Here is a 23,164-nt window from a genome sequence, read left to right on the forward strand (position 1 = left end):
GATGAGCCTTTTTTTCGCCATCATGCTGCGAAGCGACTTAGAAAATTGCCATCTATTACACCAGCAGGGGTTTCTGCTCAGATGTTTTTTCTATGTCCAAAGGCTCAGCTAAACAAATGTTCTTAAATCTTGAACGATACGTTCTCTTCGTGAGGCACAGAGGCGTCAGAGCTATTGCGGCATTGCAAAGCGGTAAGCGAGTTGTAAAAGGTCTATGACAAAAACAAATAATTTATATGCTAAATTTTTTCGTCATTAAAATAAATTAGCATATTCCAAGCAACTTCTCAAGGCTTCAGAAAATAACACGCACCCAAACCACGTGCCTGGCGCCAAACACATTCCTGCGGAGGGAGCTGGTAGGAACGTTGGGTTGCTCGGTCAATGGCCAGGGTCAACGGCGGCGTGGTGTATTCCGCAAATATGCCCGACTGTGAGGGCGGGCACAAGCCGGCGTGAGTAGGTTAAACGTTGAGTTTTATAAGGGCACCACGGGGTGACCAGCTCCTCCCCACCCAGCCCCACCCGTCCCACCCCCCACCCAGCCCAACCCTCCCCACCCAGCCCAACCCTCCCCACCCAGCCCCTCCCTCCCACCCAGCCCCTCCCTGCACGACGGACACAATAATCCCCTGTGGGCTGGTGTACCCAGGAGGTTCCTACCAGTATTAAGTTATACTAATCTGGTAACATACACACACCGACTACATTCTAAGGTGCTTCCCACAAATAATTGCATTAAAATAGAAAAAAAGTGTGCCTTGTAATGTAGCAAATATCGAGCATCATGCAGCGTGTCAACACGAACGTAAGGTGGAAAGTTTGATTAAATGAGACTTAATTGCTTGTTCCCGTGGAGCAGTCAAGATAAGAAACGAGCACACAACACACTCTCACACAGAGCTGTTGTAAAAAGTGCTGTTAGCAAGCCCCTATTAATGTCACTTCAACACGTGAAGTAACTTGCCGGGCCAACACCAAACCCCAATCACTTTCTCACTCCCTCACCCCCATCACTCTCTCACCCCCATCACTCTCCCACACCCATCACTCTCCCACACCCATCACTCCCTCACCCCCATCACCCCCATCACTCTCTCACTCCCATCACTTTCTAGCCCCCCCTACCACTCTCTAGCCCCCCACCACTCTCTAGCCCGCCCCCCACCACTCTCTAGCTCCCCCCCACCGTCTCACCCCCATCACTCTCTCACTCCCATCACTCCCTCACCCCCATCACCCCCATCACTCTCTCACCCCACCACTCTCTAGCCCGCCCCCCACCACTCTCTAGCTCCCCCCCACCGTCTCACCCCCATCACTCTCTCACTCCCATCACTCCCTCACCCCCATCACCCCCATCACTCTCTCACCCCACCACTCTCTAGCCCCCCCCACCACTCTCTAGCCCCTCCCACCACTCTCTAGCCCCCCCCCGTCTCACCCCACCACTCTAGCCCCCCCCCACCACTCTCTAGCCCCCCCCCCACCACTCTCTAGCCCCCCCCCCCGTCTCACCCCACCACTTTCTAGCCCCCCCCCCCCACCACTCTCTAGCCCCCCCCCCCACCACTCTCTAGCCCCCCCCACCACTCTCTAGCCCCCCCACCACTCTCTAGCCCCGCCCCCCGTCTCACCCCACCACTCTCTAGCCCCCCCCACCACTCTCTAGCCCCCCCCCCCGTCTCACCCCACCACTCTCTAGCCCCGCCCCCCGTCTCACCCCACCACTCTAGCCCCCCCCCCACCACTCTCTAGCCCCCCCCCCCCGTCTCACCCCACCACTTTCTAGCCCCCCCCCCACCACTCTCTAGCCCCCCCCCCACCACTCTCTAGCCCCCCCCACCACTCTCTAGCCCCCCCACCACTCTCTAGCCCCGCCCCCCGTCTCACCCCACCACTCTCTAGCCCCCCCCACCACTCTCTAGCCCCCCCACCCCCCCCCCCGTCTCACCCCACCACTCTCGAGCCCCCCCCCACCACCCCCCCCGTCTTACCCCCACTATTCTCTAGCCCCCCCCCACCACTCTCTAGCCCCCCCACCCCCCCCGTCTCACCCCACCACTCTCGAGCCCCCCCCCCACCACCCCCCCCGTCTCACCCCCACTATTCTCTAGCCCCCCCCCCACCACTCTCTAGCCCCCCCCCACCACTCTCTAGCCCCCCCCTTACCACCCCCCCCCCCCGTCTAACCCCCCCCCACCACTCTCTACCCCCCCCCCCACCACTCTCTACCCCCCCCCCCCCACCACTCTCTACCCCCCCCCCCCACTCACCCCAGCTCTTGGGGGTGCGCCCCACCACCTCCCCGGTGTGCGGGTTGTAGAAGAAATGTCGCAGCCCCTTGAGGCGGTCTCCCCACGTCCTCTTTACGGGCTCCATCTCCTCCTCCTCCTCGTCGCCTTCCTCCTCCTCCTCCCCGTTCTGACGACGGACGAACGAATAAACGAACGAGTCACGTGGCGAATGAGTTCTATGAATGAATGAATGAACGGCAGAACTTTGAGCGAATGCGGTTGCCAAGTTGCGAGTTATTTAAATGAAGTTACGGAGAGTGGGAGTGGGTGGGGGGCGGTAGGCGACGACGAATCGATTTTAAGTGGTCACGATCCATAATCGATTCGATTCCACCATAGCGAACAAGTCTGGATACCGTCTCGATTCTCGATTCCATAAATGGTAACGCACTGGCGGAATCGGATCCGTCAATGCTCAAAAGAGCTGTGCATTTATGTATCGTGTAATACTACGTTTAACTTCTTTAGCAGTGCATTTGTTGAAGTTAGAACTGCAACTTCGATAACCCCCCCCCCTCTCACTGGGTTAAACCACTGCAATGAATGGGAACGGGGAAACAAAAAGGGCGGGAAAAGTTTTTTTTAAAAAACTACAAACTTTAAAGGTACATCACGGGTACTGTCACCATTGTGTACACGACTTTGCATATTCGAGTAGCCATAGCTGTCAACCCATGCGGTTTACCCCGTATTTTTGTACGGGGAAATGTAATTCTAAGGTCCATACGTGTCACAGCCGTTGTAATGCGGGCCAAACATTGTTTTTGTCTATTTGTTTGTGTTTCTCCCTTGTGATGTGAGTCTATGGGTCTCTGTGGGTCTCTGTGTGAGTCTATGGGTCTCTGTGAGTCTATGGGTCTCTGTGTGAGTCTATGGGTCTCTTTGTGAATCTACAGGTCTCTGTGTGAGTCAATGGGTCTCTGTGTGAGTCTATATGTGTGAGTCTATGGGTCTCTATGGGTCTCTGTGTAAGTCTATGGGTCTCCTTGCGAGTCTGTGGGTCTCTATGTGAGTCTATGGGTCTCTGTGTGAGTCTATGGGTCTCTGTGTGAGTCTCTGTGTGAGTCTATGGGTCTCTGTGTGAGTCTCTGTGTGAGTCTATGGGTCTCTGTGTGAGTCTATGAGTCTCTGTGTGAGTCTCTGTGTGAGTCTATGGGTCTCTGTGTGAGTCTCTGTGTGAGTCTATGAGTCTCTGTGTGAGTCTATGTACGTTGAACTTCTTTCACACCGTATGTAGCCAACCGGAGGTGCGGGGGAAATACAACAAACTAAACACACATACAGACAGACGCACTCGCTCACCTCACACACACACAGCGAGTTGGCTGAACGTTCCGGCACATTCTATGAGTGGACTCGCCTTGACCTTTCCTGAGCCTCGAGTTACACAGGAAGACACTTAAATGACCGAGGTATGCTGTGAGGAAGTTTCAAAGGTGTTTCCATCATTCCCATTATCGAGAAGCTATGATTTAGTTTGCTTACAATAAACAAGGTGACCTTGTAAAAAACAAAATAACGTCATATTTTTGCATAATACTTATTATTAATAGACATTCCATATATTCAGCACCTGTCTGATTTGACTATGTACGAATATACCATCAACAACACCAATTTGAATTAAATAAAACATAACATCTAAAGGTGCAATTCGTCGTTGGCAGTTAGTTAAACGTGTGAATGTTAGATAAATGTGGGAACAAGACCCAACTTTTACATGAGACGCCTGAGGTGTGAACGATTGCCGCATTGTCAGAAAGGTACGAATGTGAAATCGGCATGCAGCGGTCGTGTAGCAAATGTCGAATTCACAACATTTGGTGATATTTAAAACAAAATCGCGAGGTGAAAAAAAACCCATAACGCGTGAATTTGTGACCATAACTGATATTCAAACCATTTCCGGAGCTTATGAGAAAATCTACCGGCCAAGAGGAAATGCTGCACAGGACAAAAAATAAATTGATAGTGTTCGTAACACAAATACGTTTACACAACAGAAGCACAACAGGAAATCCTGATGACAGCATCATGCTTGCATATACTCTGCACACAGGCTGAAAGCTTGACTTGCAATGCATGCTGGGACTTCCTTTACTTTATTTTAAATTATTATTTATTATTACTATGCTCATTTACCCAGTGAGTCTCCAGACACTTTTTCAGGAGGCTCCTGCCTCGTTCTTTAGGGAGTCAGAGAGCGATGTGTAATGCCGATTGAGTAATTAGCAGGGGTGTTTTTTTTTCAGCATTGGGCTGGTTGGTCAATATGTTACCACGTACATTGTGTATCTTTCTTGAGATTGTTCTCCCGTTTGTTATCAAACCAGTCTCACATGCACAGAGGCCCTCAATCCAGCAGTGGATTGACAAGAAGTTCGCAGGACGGAACGATATTCGTTTGGCTTCTCACAATTTAGTGCCTAATTTAATCACCCGCTGGGTGATGATGTGCTGCACGGACACTTGAGAAATATATGAATAATCAAGTTGCTGGCTGTTAGTCATGTGCTCTGACCACTGCTCTATCCGGCCATTAGATCTATGTGGCCATCGCTTCTCTCTTAAGCAAAAAGGTAAAACCCTGCAATTACTTGCTCATGGCATTGCTGGCAGAACAGCCTCCACTAAAGGGGGCCTCTAGGGGGCATTTGGCCTCCTCTTCCATGCTGGCTCAGACGTCTCGGAGGAGGTGGCGGTACACTATGAGACATCTCCTTTACCAGTGGCAAAATATAGTAATAGGTTTTTACCCTTTCAACTGGTACAAAAACTGACACCTTTATACAAGGCATCATGTTTGCAATAACCACAGCACAAGCAGTCAAAATGCAAACAAAAAGAAACAACTCTGATAATGATAATGATATGCACTGTCCTTGAAGTTGATTGGTCCACACCCGAGACAGCTTTTCTTAGAGCCTAGTCTCCATTGGTGTTGGACCAGATGACGCCAAAAGGCGTACAACTCAAAAAAGGTGTCAGTTTTTGTACCAGTTGAAAGGGTAAAAACCTATTACTACTGAGGTCGCGGTACTTTACACCGCACCAACCCACACGCGATCTGCCGATCGACTGAACCTTGGTGTACCCATTTATCCTGCTGTGTGCGCAGGGACGATGGTGGTGGGAGGAGGGGAGGGTCAGGGGTCAGGCGGGGGGGTTTAAGAGGCACGCCCATTTTTCTCCTGCCACGCCGGGAGATCGAGCAAGTCCTGCGCTTGCTAACAATTGCAACGCAGCCCCCCCCCCCCCCCCCCCCGTTCTGGAGAGGAACGGAGGAACCAATAAATCTATTAGCGTGCTTGGCAGTGCACCGCTACATGAACTTTCTTCTTTTGTGAACCCATTGATGTGAGCGGGTTAGATAATGGGGAATTTAATCCGGGTGCCAAATGCGCAATCAATTCACGCGTTGCCGGCTCCGCAAATGTCCTCCGAGAGGGGGTCTCAGGTGCCGCCGTTGGGTTTCCAATGAGCAGGGAAGGGCCCCTTTTTACTTCTCCGCTGGTCCAAATGCTTTGAGATGTGCTCCTATCCCCGTCGGTGGCCACTTCCAGCGCAAAGCGTTGGCCGGCACCGTGGGAACCTGTCAGGGCTGCGTACGTGTGCGCGCATCGCGCGGAGGGGAAAAGGGGGCCGCCCGAAAGGCCAAGTCTGTGCACGGTTGTCCGGCCAAAATGTGAATGAAAGGGAAAATGAACCAGCAAAAAGAAAAAAAACGGAGGCGTCCTTTCACCAATCACGCTCTTCCGTCTCGTCAATTAGCACGCGATTAGCGTAACGTTCGAATTTGACGTCGTTTAACTCGGGTGGTACGGCACCTCCGATTAGCATGGTTGGTTACGTACGGTGCGAAAGAAGTTCAACATATAGCACGTACAAAGTCGCACATCCGACTCGCTGTGGACGGAAGTTATAGGCGGATGTGTGGAAAGTTCGGATATGCGGCCATCTATGGAAATATGCGTGAGTTGGTTACTGCTCAAAAATAATGCGCAAGCTGCTTTCAACTTAAATTTTGAAGTACAGTCCTTTAGAAGTTAGCGGTATTAAGAATGCATTCAATTATGTGGGAATGGTTGGATTTGTGGTGGACATTTAACGAAAAAGTGAAATCTTAGTTGGTCAACGAGGATACATTATGTTTGGATATGTGACTATGTACTGTGCTGAGATTCATTAATTGTTAGCACAGACAGGCATGGTTACTAGTACAATATGGTTTAGAGTACAATATGCTAAATGTTACCATAAAGCAATCGAGGTGACCGGGTGGATCAGAGGTCAGATAACTGAGCCGGCATGACTGAGGTCTTGCCTTGAATCCAGGTTCTGGCCATCTGTGAATAAGCTGGGTTCTCAAGTGCATCGAGTTGATGATCTCAACTGGGTCACAAACAGATGCTGTTGCTACTTCCGCTGCTGCTGATGATCCGCCAACACCAAATCCAAGCGACCTACAGCGAGTGGATTATTGAATCTCTCCGTGTGGATGTTTGAGTGTTAAACGTTGAGTTTTATAAGGGCACCACGGGGTGACCAGCCCCACCCAGCCCCACCCCTCCCACCCCCACCCTCCCCACCCAGCCACTCCCCACCGTCCCCACCCAGCCCCTCCCCACCCTCCCCACCCAGCCCCTCCCCACCCTCCCCTTCCCACCCAGCCCACCCTCCCCTCCCCACCCAGCCCCTCCCTCCCCACCCAGCCCCTCCCTGCACGACGGACACAATAATCCCCTGTGGGCTGGTGTAACCAGGAGGTTCCTACTAGTACAAGATACTATTCAACTTCATCAATATCATTATCACAATCTCCGTCATCGCTGTCACCTTCTTCACGTCTGTCCCTTAGTCCTGTCCGCCTCTTCCTCCAACGTTTGAGACACACATTGCAGAGCTATACAGCCCAACCACAAGAAACCGAGCTCGTGTTATGCAAACAAGTGCCGTTATCGACTCTCCACGAGGTAGCAGCACATCTATTAATAACGTCCGCGTCGCACTTTATTGAAAGTGCCACCTTCATTAAAAGCGATCCCGGCAAGCATTTGAAAAATCCAAGCCGCGAGATGTGGTGCCCCACCGAGTGAAGCGTGCCACCACCTCCCAGACCTAATTTTACCTGTGGCCTGCGCGCTCTCGGCCAAATAAGGCGATCGCATCGAGCGTGAAAATGTCACATGTCTCGGCCACATTCCTCAGGCCCCCCCCCCCCCAGCGTGCCACTCCGAGCTAAGGGGGCACCGGGGTGGCTATGAGATGTTAACTGCCTCGCCTGGTATACAGGAGGTCGTGGGTTCGATCCCGACCCTGAGGCCTGTTGTACATTTGGAGTTTGCGTGTCTCTCTCTCTTTCGCGTGCCCCGTGGTCGTGTGGATTTTTCTCCGGGTCCTCCGGTTTTTTTCCCTCCACATTTTTTAAAATAAAAGATGCCTTTAGATTATGTGGCTGCTGTAAATTTGCACGTGATAAGCCACTTTGTTGAGCTATTAACTGTGCCCAGGTGGCTTTTGTCAAAGAGCTATATAGCTCAGCGGGCCTTACTTGGTAAAATAAAAATAGTTGACAGTTTAAGTTCCACAATGTCCCGTCCACTGAGCCAGCGGTGGTCAAGGGATATTATAATTGTATATATTTTTCCGGCTTGTTAAAATAACAGCGCCCTTTACACCGGAGCGTCTCAGGCTCCTTTACACGCGATATGTGACTTTTAGCTCATCTGATGTACATCATTTGAAATAAAGGGCACCCCCCGTGGCAGCTGCCTCTGTGCATCATGAAGGTGACTCAGAAACTGGCCTGCAAACGTGCATTAGTCTACGAGTACGGAGGGGTGGGGGGGGGCAATGATTGCTATGTGTAATGCCAACTGTGCAATTTACTTGAATTTGGCAAATTCCGACGATGAGATCAAGTAAAATAAAATATATACCCCTTCATTCTAGAAACTGAACGCCTAATCGCGGTATTCTATCAACCGCCTTTACGATAATTTCCTGCAATTATATGTAAATCTTGCTGTTGACGTCTTAGCAGAGTGAGGCACTTTCCACAACAAAATCTCCTGCAGACAGCAACGCCTCGTGTCATCACCCTGGGGTACGATCCGAAAAGAGACACCACGGTACAGTACGATATTTAAATGTTCTCTTCTAAAGCCCCCCCCCAACCCCCTCATCTCGCCACAGCGACATTGGTATCACTCGACTATTTCCGAACGGGTCTAATTTCTCACCGAATATTTTCCGGGTCGCCTAGTAGACTGGGATCAGACGCATGCCCAGTGGCCCGCAGCCAATAGCGGGGGAGGTATCCTGGATGCGGTGTGCCGGGCGCGGAAATACATTTCCGGGGTCACAGACCCCGGGCAGACTGTTGCTGAAATGAAGGCCTGGGTATGACGCCACTCGGTGTCTGTCTACCGTTAACTATTAACACGGGTGTGCGCAGTGCCGGATTCATAGTAAAGTAATTGTCTTTTTTGATATACAGCCAGATAATAGGACAAATCGCTAACCTTAAACACCCAGTCGTACGTAAAATGTGAAGGTGGTATAGCACTATAGTAATAGAGCAAGTGCAGAATCACTGAACCGGAATTGATAGCTTGAACGCATTTAGCGCGGGGCCCTTGAAAGTGCGGGGCCCGTAGCTACATATGCAGCTACTTTTGCTACGAGGCTAATCCGGCACTGGTTGTGCTCGAGGGCTATGCTACAGCAATTGTTGCTGGCAACGCATTTACTTTGAGCATCAGTGGCAACTCGGCACGGCATCGGCAGAACAGTGATTGAGCGGCGTCCAGGCAGTGAAACAGAGTCTGTTGAAAAGCGCGTTTGATGAACAATCATTGGACCACAAAAGCACTCAACCCAGAGTGGTCATGCCACTTCTGCGTGCGATATAATTGGTAGTTGCCATCCTATTTTCCCGTCGGGGGGGCAGGGGGAGCATCGATAACATTGGTCCAAATTTCGTTCAATTGTTTCTTTTTGTTAACAATATAAATGTTTGCGTCAATCGGTGACGATTTGCTGGCGACGATTGTTATGCATTTCACCAATGTGTCCGTAAACTTTCAAATTTGGTAAGGACTCCATGAGCATCGAATCTGTTCACTTTATATTTTGTGCTTTCATTTGGGATCAATTCGGATGACCTCAAGTGGTCGCCGCACACATTTACACGGTGCCACGACCTTGAAGCAACACCACCAAACCGCGGCTCGTGATCCGCCTGTGGCTGCCGGGGAGTTCAAGCGAGGCTCGACAGAGACTCAGCAGATTTGTCACGTGTCCATAGAACTTGTCCATAACTTGTCCATCGAACGCAGTAGATTTGTAACTTCTCTGTAAAACTTTAATTGTAAGAGGATCAATCTGCGAACCCCGGGGCACTCGACCCTGGCAACGTAACGATGCATGGATAACCCAGAGGTTCTCCTGCAGATTTATTTCTAAAATTCAAAACCTCACAGCCAAACGATATTTGAAGCTTTCGTGACTGCAGGAATTACTATTTGGTTCTTTCGGTAAAGTCACGTAGAAAAAAAAAGAAATTAGATAATATAGTACGACGTTTCGATTGCAACACAAGTAACCGTCATCAGGTAGAACTCAATTTGAGAGAGAGACAAAACACAGACACGGAAACACACAGACAGACACACAAGCAGAGAGAGACAACACAGACACACAGCCATGTGAACACCCCACACGTGGCTTGTGGTCAAGTGAAGATTTGGGTTCGTAGTTCGGAGGGTCAAGACGCTGGCCTCCTCTGCCACAGGCTTCCGATTGATATCCCGCAAGAATCTAACTTAACCACGCCATAAATGATATTTCATTCTGCTCTGCAGATAGAATGATTATATCTGTGTTTATTTGCCGAATGCTCACTACATTCTGGCTGGGTTGAGACCAGTCTCTCACCGGATTTGACAACCTTTTTAAATCTCTGGTGATCACATGAAGATGAGATTAAATTAAACTGGTGTGTGAGATACTAGATGGATTATTACATCATATGACCATGAGAGATGGAGATGGCTTGTGGAGACTGTCAAACATCAGTGGATTGATCATAGTTGATGGACGCATGTGATTTAAATCCAAAATCTCAGCCATGATGGCCTTGTGTTTTGGCATAGACCACTAAGCCTCCTTTCAGATGAACAAATTTGGGCCACTTTTGGCAAGTGCCCCATCCCTTTCAATATTTTCCGTCTTCCACGAGCACTGGTTTGCTGGCAAAAAAAAAATCTTACTTTACCAGGGCTGACCTCCAAAGAACGTAATTACCCTAAAACAAATATTTATTACCAAATTCGAAAATTGCCCACGAAATTAGTCCATTGGCATTGCCACCTATTGGCATACTAAATGGTCCCAGGGTAACTCTTGCAAATGAGACTCCTTTCCTGGTCTATCGAGTTCTTCTCACCTGAGTCAAACAACACAAACCTGGAACTGGACACGGGCTGCCGGTTCGCTTTGAGACGGTACCCGACACCAACTTGGCAACACAAGACTCGTTCCACGTTTTCAAAGGGAAGGATGAAAATAAAATGATGGCACCGTGGCTGTGATGGGCCGAACGGCTGCTCCTGCTGAACACGAGGCAGCACTGTACATCGGGCTGGCAAATTATTTTTAAACAGAGCGGAGCATTCATTACAGAACATATGTTGTCAATGCGGCGACGGAGTACGGTTTCACATTGTCCTGATCATGCCAACCCAGTGGCCATTGCGAACAACGGGCTTAACTCGAGAACGGCCGTTCCATTAAAGCTGCGTTTGTGCAGAGGGGGACCCTGTCACGGTGGCGTAACAGTTACAGCGGCACCGCTGCAGCTTGCAGTGCAAGAGGCTGGCCGGTTCGATTCAATGCCCCGGCGCGGTTGTTGACATGATGGGGCAAGATTCTTGAAGCTGTCTGCTTCTGTCCACCCAGCTGTCGAAATTGGTGCACCACATCTTTTTGGTTATTTCGGGAAAGTCACGTAGAAGGGAAATAATTAAAATATAAAACATAATAAAATAATTATATTAAAATATATGATATAACATTATTATATTATTTTATTATGTTTTCTTTTTTTTATTATTTCCCTTCTACGTGACTTTACCGAAAGAACCAAGAAGATGAATCCCTGCAGTCACGAAAGCTTTAAATCGAAATTTGGTGCACCGCAGTTAGTTGATATGCAGGTTCACGTGTGTCGGGGTATGGTTAAGTTGTATTTGTACGTGTTTAGGTGATTCGTTTACCTTTCTTGCACTTTGCACTCCTATCATTCGACTGGACATGTGTAAAAAAAGAGATTTATAGCTTATCGGATTCCTCCTGTATAAATAAATATTCTGATTCTGAAAGTGTGGTTTATTGACCCCTTCAAAGAGGTCCGATCAGCGTGGAAGAGTACGTTAAAACACTGTCTAGACTAGTGTTCTACAATGCCACTGGTGGCCTGGTGGCCTTTAGTGCGGCCCCTGAGTGGGGGGAGCGGTAGCGTGCCGGTTATCGCACTTGCGCTACAAACCCGGCGACCCAAGTTCAATTCCCGCTCACGGCCAACAGCAGTGACAATTATTTGAACTGCTCCTGGGCCTCCCCTAGGTAGACTGAGCCTCAAATGAGTACCTGGTGCGGTGTGCAAACAGCACCACTTTGGAGACAAAGGCGGTCGGGCGTGATGCTGGCCACCCACCCTCTCGTGTACCGTGCCAGCCTTCATAAGTGCTACTCGCTAAACAGCACTTGCCCCAACAGTCTGTTAAGGCTATGCGGGAGATCTTTGTCTTTGTGTTGTTGTTACCTGCAGTGTGGTGGGTGAACACAGCATGGGTGGGACGAAGCGGTCGGTCTGGCAGACCGAGTGCTCAACGCGGGTGGAGGAATCAGGGAGTGAAGTTTGTGGAAACAGCAACTGTGGTATCTGAGATAAGAGCGTGATAAAGAAGCCATAGATCCTTGATGAGTGAGTTCCTGGAGTGACTCAGTGAGTGCCGGACCATCAACCCGATCACATCTATAGCCATGTATACATTGCTACGGGGAAGTTCCGAAACTAACCGACGTGCAGGTGCTACAACTGGACCAGGAACCAAGAGTTTGCCTGGCCGAGGCGCTGGTCTCCGCAGAATTGGGATATTGGACAGGGAAATGGTGGGAGGGGGGGGGGCTAATTTTATTCCTTGCACCAGGGCACATGCCAACCATGCCGCGTCACTGCTAAAGGGGATGCCCTGGCGAACACCGCCCGGCTTGCAAACTTGGATTCAAACCCAGGACTTTTGCGGTGGCAGCTCGCCGCTCTGACCACTGAGCCACCCGGCCACCGATGATGTATTTCATGAATTAACCTCCAAATGACCTCTCAGCACAAAACAGGAAACACATGCAACAACAACATAAAAAATGGGCCGTGCCGTGGCGGATATGCACGTAGCCTGTAGTCCAGACAGCAGCGAGAGTTGGTGGACCACACACAGATGCTGTGAACTCCCCGTGGGGGTCGATGAGGCGTCACACCCTGGCTTGCCAGGAGAAGGCGGTACGGCAATCGTGTGGATTCCACCCGTTCCATCGGTAAGGGGATCGAGTGTTTCCCCCTCGTACGCGTGGGTTTTCTCACGGGTGCTCCGGTTTCCACCCACGTGGAAACACTCGTGAATTGGCCGATGACACCTTAACATGTAGGGGACCGCAGAGCTTGGGCAATTATTGGCGCCGGCTCACCGACGGCCTGATGATGCCTTCCCCGCTCGTCCGTGGTTCCTCCTCTCGCCACCGAGGCCATTCTCTCTCTCTCTTCGAGAGCGAGGAGCGAACGACTGTGAGATCATTGTCGTCGAACGAACGCGCGTCGCCATCAAGCGGAACTCACCGCGTCGTGGGCATTGGTGTGCTTCAGGCTCTGCGGGGTGGCAGCCGCAGCTGCGTTGTTGGTCGTGGACATGTCTCAAAAGTTCTCTCCAAACCTGGACATGCGGGAAGGGGGGGGGCGAAACGTCGCATCAGTCGCCGGACATCCCAACGCACGTTTGTCCTCGGAATTGACTCGTCGAGCAGTTATGAGGATGCGTCTCAAGCCTCACAGCGAGATGGCGTCGAGCTTGGGAGGAGGAGAAGTCGTTTCGCGTGGGCCGGCAGCAGAGGTCGCAAACGGGTTTTGATTCCTTACCCGTACCCGGCCGCACCAGGGTCGCAAACGGGTACCCGTACCCTACCCGTACACGTACCCTACCCGTACCCGATTGCGACCTCTGGGATGAAGCCATGTTGCAGGCGCGGGTGGGTTGATTCTAGGAACTTGAATTGTGAGAAGAGACAAGACGTTGGGAAATGAGTGACAAACGGTTACTCACCAGTGACTCACGGCCTACCCATACCCGTACCCGGCCGCACCAGGGTCGCAAACGGCTACCCGTACCCGGCCGGGTACGGGTAGCCGGGTATCGGGTAAGGTACGGGTATCGGGTACCCGGTTGCGACCTCTGGCCGGCAGGTTGAAACTTTTAGCGCAGTTTTTTTTTCATCTCCCAAGTTGTGGGCAACGCTGTGATCAATGTGGGCGGTTTCCAACCGGGCAAAGTGTCTTACAGGAACGCAACTTTGCACTCAAGTGTTGCTCGTGTTGGATCATCCTCGCGGGCGTTATCGTGCCGCCGCGTTACAAAAGAGGCAAACAGACAGAGCTCATACTAAATTAAACATTTTATTTTCTACCTACGTGACTTTACCGAAAAAACCTAAGAGTATGAATCGTTGCAGTCACGAAAGCTTCAAATCTAGAATTAGACAGAGCTCATTCGTGATTTTTGCCCGAGTTGTGAAGTGTTACTAATCCTGCATTTGTAATCAGATGAGAGCCCATTAGGATTACACGTCTCTTTTTCTTTTAAAGATTAGACTTAAGTCGAAACAAGCATAAGCCTAACTATTCTAAAATTAGACCACTATTGAAACTCGGAATGCACGTGCAAATGTCAAAAATTCAATGGATATAAGATTGAGCTTCTTGAAACATACAAGAGGCAGGTGTATGAACGTAAAAAAGTATTAAAAATTACTTGTTAAAATGTAACTTAACGTGCAATTCCAACGTTAAACAGCGACGATTATGATAACAGGGGAAACTTTGGGCAACCGGTGCGTGAGTGGAAATCGGACATCACGAGAGCGCGTGACGCATCCACATGGGCCACTTGCAACTCACAAGCACGGTCATTCATAATGCCCCAATAATAACAATGATAACAAAACTGTACTTTGACAACAACAGAACATTCATTCAGACTGTGTCTTCTCGACAGCTGTGTTCTCCTCCTGAGGACGGCTGCTTGCGTTGTGGCCGAAACGTCGTGAGAATTGTTTTAATTTTATTATTTTATTATTTCCCTTCTACGTGACTTTACCGAAAGAACCAAGAAGAACAACAGAACAAATAAGCAGACAATATCATCCCCTTCATACATCGGTCCCCTCCGCTTCAAGCACACGGCAATTCTGGAAGTGCACCATCTCATCGAACATCGGCGCATGTCAGCGGCTAATAAACAAATGTTCAGCAGCATACTCTCACGCGGAGGGACAAATGTTGGGGCACGTCCTCCACAAGGAGGCTCGTGACAATTTTCCCGTGACTATCCGTTGCGTTGCAGTCAACCAGCAGGCCGTAACGCACGGCGGGGGTGTTTAGAGTTCGCGTCTCTTCGACGGCCCTTCACAGCCGAGGCTCTTCTGCGTGAGCCGTCGGACACTTCCCATCGAATTTTGGCGTCGCGAGGCAAACTGCTCGGTTGACGGGTGGAAGATCGCGTGTTTGTTTACGTTTCGCACGAGACTTAAAGCAACGTGAACATTTTTTTTTTCGATTTAAAGCTTTCGTGACTGCGGGGATTCATCTTCTTGGTTCTTTCGGTAAAGTCACGTAGAAGGGAAATAATAAAATAAAATAAATAATAAAGCATAACAATATAACTATTTAATAAAAATCATTTTATAATGGCTTTATTATGATTTTTATTTTTTTCCCTTCTACGTGACTTTACCGAAAGAACCAAGAACGTGGACATTGTAGGCTGATGCTGCCCTATGAGTGAAGCCTGTCAACCTCTCCGACCGTAATGTTGAGTTTCGGATTTGCCTGTTAGGTGGATTGGCTTGACTAAATTAGTTACACAATTTCAGCCGTCTAAATCATTCTATAACCAATATGACACATTACATGGGTCAGTCAGTCACTCACAATCAATGCGTAGAAGATAATCATACACATATGTTACGGTAAGCATCATCAGAATATTACATATTCACTTAGAGGGTTACCTTGCAAAGTAACTGTTAATCTCAGGGCGCTTTGAAACGATTATACAAGCTTTGCTTACAACTCCCAATAATAACATGACACCAGTACAATATGCATACGATGGGCAATAGTATCACTCTCATTGCTTAAAAAGTTTGCCATTTAGGAATTAAACACCGTACAGCAAATTGACGATGCAACGATCAACTTCCAACCTTCACAAAAATAACTAAGCATGCACACCGCTTCATCTATCCGTAACAATTTATGACCCTCCTAAAAACCCATCAGAATTCACAAGCCGACGGCAGAATGACCTTACCTTGAAGGTCACACGCACAAGAAGGTTCCCAGGTTGGTCAGCGCCACGCAGAGATCTCACGAGAGGGCAAAAAAAAAGTTGATTTGACTCCTGGCCACTCCCCAACAACAACAACAAACTGAGCGATTTCTACGCGGCGGCTGCGGTATTTTAACAGCGGTGTCAAAAGAGTCGGAGCCGCAGGACGGGTGACCAAAGGAAACCCACAAAGTGCTGCGGCAAAAAAAACCCAACGACTGAATATTCGCTCGTACTATAATTCAGAGACCGCGCAGAGAGGATGGTGGTGGTGGGTGGGTGGGTGGATGAGTGGGTGGGTGGATGGGGGGGCGTGAGCCAGTTGGACGGAGGGTGTCATTCAAGCTCGGCCCTTTTCAGCGAAGCCATTTGTTGAAAAAAAATGTTGTTTGACGGACGCTACCTCCCTCCCCCCCGTTTTCCCCGGTCCTCGGTGTCGAATGGACCGTCCCATCGTGCGTTGAGAAGAGTGGAGGCGCTCCGCGCGCGCCAAAAAGTCTGCTGCTGCTGCTGTCAGTCAGCGGCGAGATGCCGGCTCCGTCCAAAGGGGACGATGTTGTGCGTGCAGTGCCGGATTAAGCGAGTGGCGGGGGCCGTCGCATATGTTTTGAAGGGGCCCTAAAATAAAAAAATATATTAAAACACAATTTTTTTTACTTTCACAGTAAAGTATTTGAATTTGTTTTCTACTATACAGTCAGATAATACGACAAAGCGCTAACCTTAAACACCCAGTCGTTCGTAAAAGTTGAAGGCGGTATAGTACTATAGTTTATTCTTTGGGTCTTTCGGTAAAGCCACGTAGATATAAAATATATAAAACAAAATATCACGACGTTTCGATCGCAACGCAAGCAATCGTCATCAGGTGAAAAAATATAGCGGGAGAACCCACCCGCTATGTATTCCTGAAGTCACGAAAGCTTTAATTCAAGTACTGTAGTAATAGAGCAAGTGCAGTATAGTACTATAGTAATAGAGCAAGTGCAGAATCACTGAACCGGAATTGATAGCTTGAAAGCATTTAGCGCGGGGCCCTTGAAAGTGCGAGGCCCGTAGCTACTACATTTGTGTAGCTGCTACATGTGTAGCTACTACTACATGTGTAGCTGCTACATGTGTAGCTACTACTACATGTGTAGCTGCTACATGTGTAGCTGCTACACGCTGCTCGCCACGTAGCCTGGCCAGCAACCTATAACAACCAGTAGTGCGTGGTGGTGGTGGTGGTGGTGGCGACCCATCCAAGAACTATCCAGGCTCAACGTTGCTTAACTTGCAGTACGTGTAGCTACTACATATGTAGCTATGTAGCTACTTGTGCTACTGGGATAATCCGGCACTGGGTGCGTGGCTTTCGTGGCCGTGAGCGGTTCGATTCCAGCTCACGGCCAACACCCAGTGACGATCATCTGAACCGGTCCTGGGCCTCCTCTAGGTCGACTCAGCCGCAAATGAGTACCTCGTGCGATGTGTAAACATCGCCACTGGGGAGACAAAGGCGGCCGGGCGTGGTGTTGGCCACCCACCCCCTCGTGTGCCGTGCCGGCCTTCATAGGTGCTCGCTAACAGCACTTGTCCCTACAGTCTGTTCAGGCTATACGGGGGATCTTTGTCCTTTGTTCAACAGGGCCGCATGGGCAGCGGCAGCTGTGAGATCGCTTTGCGTTGCGAACCCGGCGATGCGACTTCGTGTTCCGCACGCGGTCAACACCGGTGACGATTATTTTGAACCGGTCTTGCGCCTCCTCCCCTAGGTGGACTCAGCCTCAACTGAGTTCCTTCGTGCGATGTGTAAATATCGCCACTGGGGAGACAAAGGCGGCTGGGCGCGATGTGCTGGCCCACCCGCGCCCTCTCGTGTGCCTTTCTGGCATTCGTAGGTGCTGCTCGCTAACAGCACTTGCCCCAACAGTCTTTGAAGGCTATACGGCGGCGGCGGGGGTGGGATCTTTATCCTTGTGCAGGGGCTGCTCAAGGAGATCATGGAGGCCCAGGAGGCCACGTGCGCCCCCCCCCCCATATTCAGGAGGGACAAAATAACAAGCCCCCCAATTGTGGGGGTCCCCTCTTTCTTGTAAGGACTGATTGCCCCATTTGCCAACCACCATCACCCGTGGCCCTGCTTGTGAGTTGAAGTTTTATCTTCTTGGTTCTTTCGGTAAAGTCACGTAGAAGGGAAGTAATAAAATAATACAAATAAAACATAATAAAATAATTCTCACGACGTTTCGGCCACAACGCAAGCAGCCGTCCTCAGGTGAAGAATGAAACAGGACCAAGCTTGGAGCGTATTTTATTACTTCCCTTCTACGTGACTTTACCGAAAAAATCAAGAAGATAAATCCCTGCAGTCACGAAAGCTTTAAATCAAAATTTGAAGTTTTATGTTTTTTATGCCAAAGTTGGCAATTGCGTGCTGGCGGCAAGTGGCTTGGGGAAGGCCCCTTCGTCCAGCAGTGGATAGGATACAGCTGATGGAAGTATAAACAAAAAGTGGGAAATATTTAGGTAATTGTGGTTAAGTTATTCAGTGTCAAGTAAATGTTTTAGGTGTTATTTATTGAAATGAAAGTTGCGATATGTTTATATTTTAACCAAAAATAATATAAACACCCATATACAGGGACTTTCGAACATTTTCAGAGATTAGAACAAACCTGTCCGTATGTCCTGTTGTCTGTTCGGACCGAGAGCCGTAAGTTCAACCACCTGCGCAATAGATGACGGTGGTGGCATCTACATCTGCAGAACTTGAAGAACCAGTGGCATCTACATCTGCAGAACTTGAAGAACCAGTGGCATCTACATCTGCAGAACTTAAAGAACCAGTGGCATCTACATCTGCAGAACGTGAAGCACCAGTTGGCATCTACATCTACAGAACGTGAAGAACCAGTGGCATCTACATCTGTAGAACATGAAGAACCAGTGGCATCTACATCTGCAGAACGTGAAGCACCAGTGGCATCTACATCTGCAGAACTTGAAGAACCAGTGGCATCTACATCTGCAGAACGTGAAGCACCAGTGGCATCTACATCTACAGAACGTGAAGAACCAGTGGCATCTACATCTGCAGAATGTGAAGCACCAGTGGCATCTACATCTGCAGAACTTGAAGAACCAGTGTCATCTACATCTGCAGAACGTGAATCACCAGTGGCATCTACATCTGCAGGACGTGAAGAACCAGTGGCATCTACATCTGCAGGAGATGATACCTCGTGTTTCGTGTACACGCCGTACAACGTGTTTGGAATCGACGGGAGTAGAGCTGGACTTACGAACAAATCGACTTACGAACATACACCTCCGGAACCTAAGTTGTTTGTAAGTAGAGGAGTCCCTGTATATCGCCCCGATGTACGCGAAAATGTGATACATCTGACAGGTGGCACACGACAAGCAACATGCTAGGAGCCCCCGATGTAGGTCGGCTGTGATAAGTGCCTACGTGACTTTACCGAAAGAACTAAGAGTATGAATCCTTGCAGTCACGAAAGCTTCAAATCTAGAATTATCGACTTCACTGCCAGAATTGTCTTTCTGACCCGATATTAGGAAACTGCTGGAGCCATGCACTTTTAAATAATCCAGATTAAAAACTCATTGTATTAGTTTGTTCTTTCCCTGCACTTCCGATTCGCGTGGTTGGCTACGTACGGTGCGAATTAAGTTCAACATACATACGTATGCACTTATTAGCTGTATGAAGTTCAACTCATAAGTCAATGTCCTGATTAGTTTACGCAGGACATTGCTTCAGTTGATGTCGTGGTCATTGTGGATTAATTCATCGCCACCAGTTCATTTTCATAGTTTGCAGTGGTCTCACAACAAGTGAGGTCTCACAGAGAGACCCACAGACTCACAGAGAGTCCCGACAGATTCACATAGAGACCTGCAGACTCACATGGAGACCCACAGACTCACACGGAGACCCAAAGACTCACATCGAGACCCACAGACTCACAGAGTTCACAGTGGTTCACTAATAGTGAGGTTTCACAGAGACCTACAGACTCACATGGAGACCCAAAGACTCACATCGAGACCCACAGATTCACAGAATTCACAGTGGTTCACTAATAGTGAGGTTTTACAGAGACCCAGACTCACATAGAGACCCACATACTCACATAGAGACCCACAGACTCACATGGAGACCCACAGACTCACATGGAGTACTCACATTGTTTCGCTACTGTGTGGTCGATGGTGTGGTCGGTGTTTCTGCAATCGGTCTTAGAGTGTCCACGTGTGCGAATGCCGTGGTCGTCGTGGGAGACGTTCGGATTCGATGAAAAAATAATAATTAGGTGTTTTTGTTTGTTACAATTTCTAGCAATAAAACAGGAGGTGTTACTATGTTCAAACACCACAATAGGTACCTTTTGCAAGGCATCACGTCTGCATTAACCGCACGTGCTTGTGGCAAAAAATACAAACATGCTCTGATAATATTGCATATTTTGGCACAAGTTCGTGTGGTTAATGCAGATGTCATGCCTTGCGAAAGGAATCTATTGTGGTGTTAGAACATCTTCACACAACGCCTGTTTTCATTGCCAGAAAGGGTACAGACTTATTATTACCCCCCTCCCCGATCATTCTTGACACTGCCAAAAAGGCCCCCAACAACAAAGTGCGGATTCGAGTTTGTGTGGACGGCGTGAGGATGATGCCACCTGCTGAGCTGTGGTGGTTCGTGCCTTCCCACGTGCGCTGAGCGGCGTAGGCACAGTGCCGGATTATCCGATAGTAGCACAAGTAGCTGCACGTGTAGTAGCTGCACATGTAGTAGCTGCACCCGCAGGAGCTGCACGTGTAGCAGCTGCACGTGTAGGAGCTGCACGTGTAGTAGCTGCACGTGTCGTAGCTGCACGTGTAGGAGCTGCACGTGTAGTAGCTGCACGTGTAGGAGCTGCACGTGTCGTAGCTGCACGTGTAGCAGCTGCACGTGTAGGAGCTGCACGTGTAGTAGCTGCACGTGTAGGAGCTGCACGTGTAGTAGCTGCACATGTAGGAGCTGCACGTGTAGTAGCTGCACGTTTAGTAGCTGCACGTGTAGCAGCTGCACGTGTAGGAGCTGCACGTGTCGTAGCTGCACGTGTAGTAGCTGCACGTGTAGGAGCTGCACGTGTAGTAGCTGCACGTGTCGTAGCTGCACGTGTAGGAGCTGCACGTGTAGTAGCTGCACGTGTCGTAGCTGCACGTGTAGGAGCTGCACGTGTAGGAGCTGCACGTGTCGTAGCTGCACGTGTAGTAGCTGCACGTGTAGTAGCTGCACGTGTCGTAGCTGCACGTGTAGGAGCTGCACGTGTAGGAGCTGCACGTGTCGTAGCTGCACGTGTAGCAGCTGCACGTGTAGGAGCTGCACGTGTAGTATCTGCACGTGTCGTAGCTGCACGTGTCGTAGCTGCACGTGTAGGAGCTGCACGTGTAGGAGCTGCACGTGTCGTAGCTGCACGTGTAGTAGCTGCACGTGTAGCAGCTGCACGTGTAGGAGCTGCACGTGTAGCAGCTGCACGTGTAGGAGCTGCACGTGTAGCAGCTGCACGTGTAGGAGCTGCACGTGTAGGAGCTGCACGTGTAGGAACTGCACGTGTAGCAGCTGCACGTGTAGTAGCTGCACGTGTAGCAGCTGCACGTGTAGGAGCTGCACGTGTAGCAGCTGCACGTGTAGGAGCTGCACGTGTAGCAGCTGCACGTGTAGGAGCTGCACGTGTAGGAGCTGCACGTGTAGCAGCTGCACGTGTAGGAGCTGCACGTGTAGCAGCTGCACGTGTAGGAGCTGCACGTGTCGTAGCTGCACGTGTAGTAGCTGCACATGTAGGAGCTGCACGTGTAGCAGCTGCACGTGTAGGAGCTGCATGTGCAGCTGCATTAATAATACTGTGAATGCATTAATAATACTGTGCTGATAAATACGAAAACAATAATATTTTGGACATAAAACATGTAAAACAACTTAATACATTGCATTGAGAATATGTCGATAACGAAACGGTTGAAAAACATCTAATTTGTATCCTGGTCGTAATGTCAAAAACTATAATATAAAATGTAACGAGGGGATGCACTTATTAATTTGCATCCAGATAATAATGACGTGGAGCTATAATATGGACTTGGGAGTGTGGGTGCATCGTTATACACACCCATGCCACTGTTTTGGGTGAGCCTATGGGGCGTAAGGTAATCAACTGGGAAAATAAAATATCCATACTCTTTGGTTCTTTCGGTAAAGTCACGTGATTTATTTTATTTTCTACCCACGAGACTTTACCGAAAAAACCAAAGAGTAGGGATTCCTGCAGTCACGAAAGCTTCAAATCAAGAATAAAATATCCATCTTCTGCATCAGCACCACCAGCAGCCACGTGTCTTGCAGAAGTTTGGCTCATGAAGGTCCTCCCCGATAAGTGCAGTGGTGTCCAATGTCCACCCTGCGATGTGCCGCTAAATACCTGGACCACTTGGTCACCCAGACCAAATGACGCGTTCTATTCCTGGCCACGAATATCAGTTGCCAATAAATGATATAAATAAGCAAACTTCCTTTCATCGCTTCACATATTTTTGTTTAAATTCAATACGGCGACTGGATGTATGTGCTTCTGTTTGTCCAGCAGCATTGCACTTCACCGGTTTTCAACCTTCTGGGGCGCATCGCTAAATTAAAGTTGGTGAATCGAATACAGCATGTCACGTGACACACAATACTCTCGGTTGCAGAGTGGGTGACCAGAGGTCACGTGCATTTGGGATTTCAGAGCTAGTTCTGCGACATCTACTTCCGCGGACCGTTCTCGAACGCGATGGGTCGCTTTGCCCGGCAGGACTTTGCGTCCCGTGAGGCTGATAGCAGAAAATCAGGATATAATTGGGGAAAAACGACAAAGCTTAAATAATTATGCAATGGGTCTTTCAGTAAAGCCACGCAGATAGGAAAATAATAAAAATATCTCACGACGTTTCGATCGCGACACGATGGCTGTGTTGCGATTGAAACGTCGTGATATTTTTTATTATTTTCCATCTACGTGGCTTTACAGAAAGACCCATAGAATATGTATTCCTGCAGTCACGAAAGCTTTAGGTCAAGATTTAAAACTAAAATAATTTAAGATTTGTGTCCAATCCAGTGCTGGACGAATGCCTCTCCAGGCCATGCTCGTCATGGAGGCTGTTTGCCCATCC

At 49.2% G+C, this 23,164-nt stretch overlaps 1 protein-coding gene across 3 annotated transcripts in view; it reads right to left on the reverse strand.

Moving 5' to 3' along the window:
- Nucleotides 1–16,248, reverse strand: part of LOC144735705 (sodium/potassium-transporting ATPase subunit beta-3-like) — a 39,835-nt gene extending 23,587 nt beyond the window's left edge. For 2 of the 3 annotated variants that reach the window (XM_078618193.1, XM_078618189.1), the window contains exons 1-3: nucleotides 15,941–16,248; nucleotides 13,195–13,288; nucleotides 2,277–2,424 (exon numbers count right to left, since the gene is read on the reverse strand). In XM_078618193.1, coding sequence (XP_078474319.1) covers nucleotides 2,277–2,424; nucleotides 13,195–13,266 — 220 coding nt within the window. In that variant the 5' untranslated portion in view covers nucleotides 13,267–13,288; nucleotides 15,941–16,248. Of the gene's footprint in view, nucleotides 1–2,276; nucleotides 2,425–2,549; nucleotides 2,784–13,194; nucleotides 13,289–15,940 lie in introns of those variants that run through there. The other variant, XM_078618192.1, reaches the window with a different exon arrangement.
- Between the last annotated feature and the right edge of the window lie 6,916 nt (nucleotides 16,249–23,164).

This window comes from Lampetra planeri, chromosome 56 (genome assembly GCF_965212315.1).
Source record: "Lampetra planeri chromosome 56, kcLamPlan1.2.h2, whole genome shotgun sequence".
Lineage (NCBI taxonomy): Eukaryota > Metazoa > Chordata > Hyperoartia > Petromyzontiformes > Petromyzontidae > Lampetra > Lampetra planeri.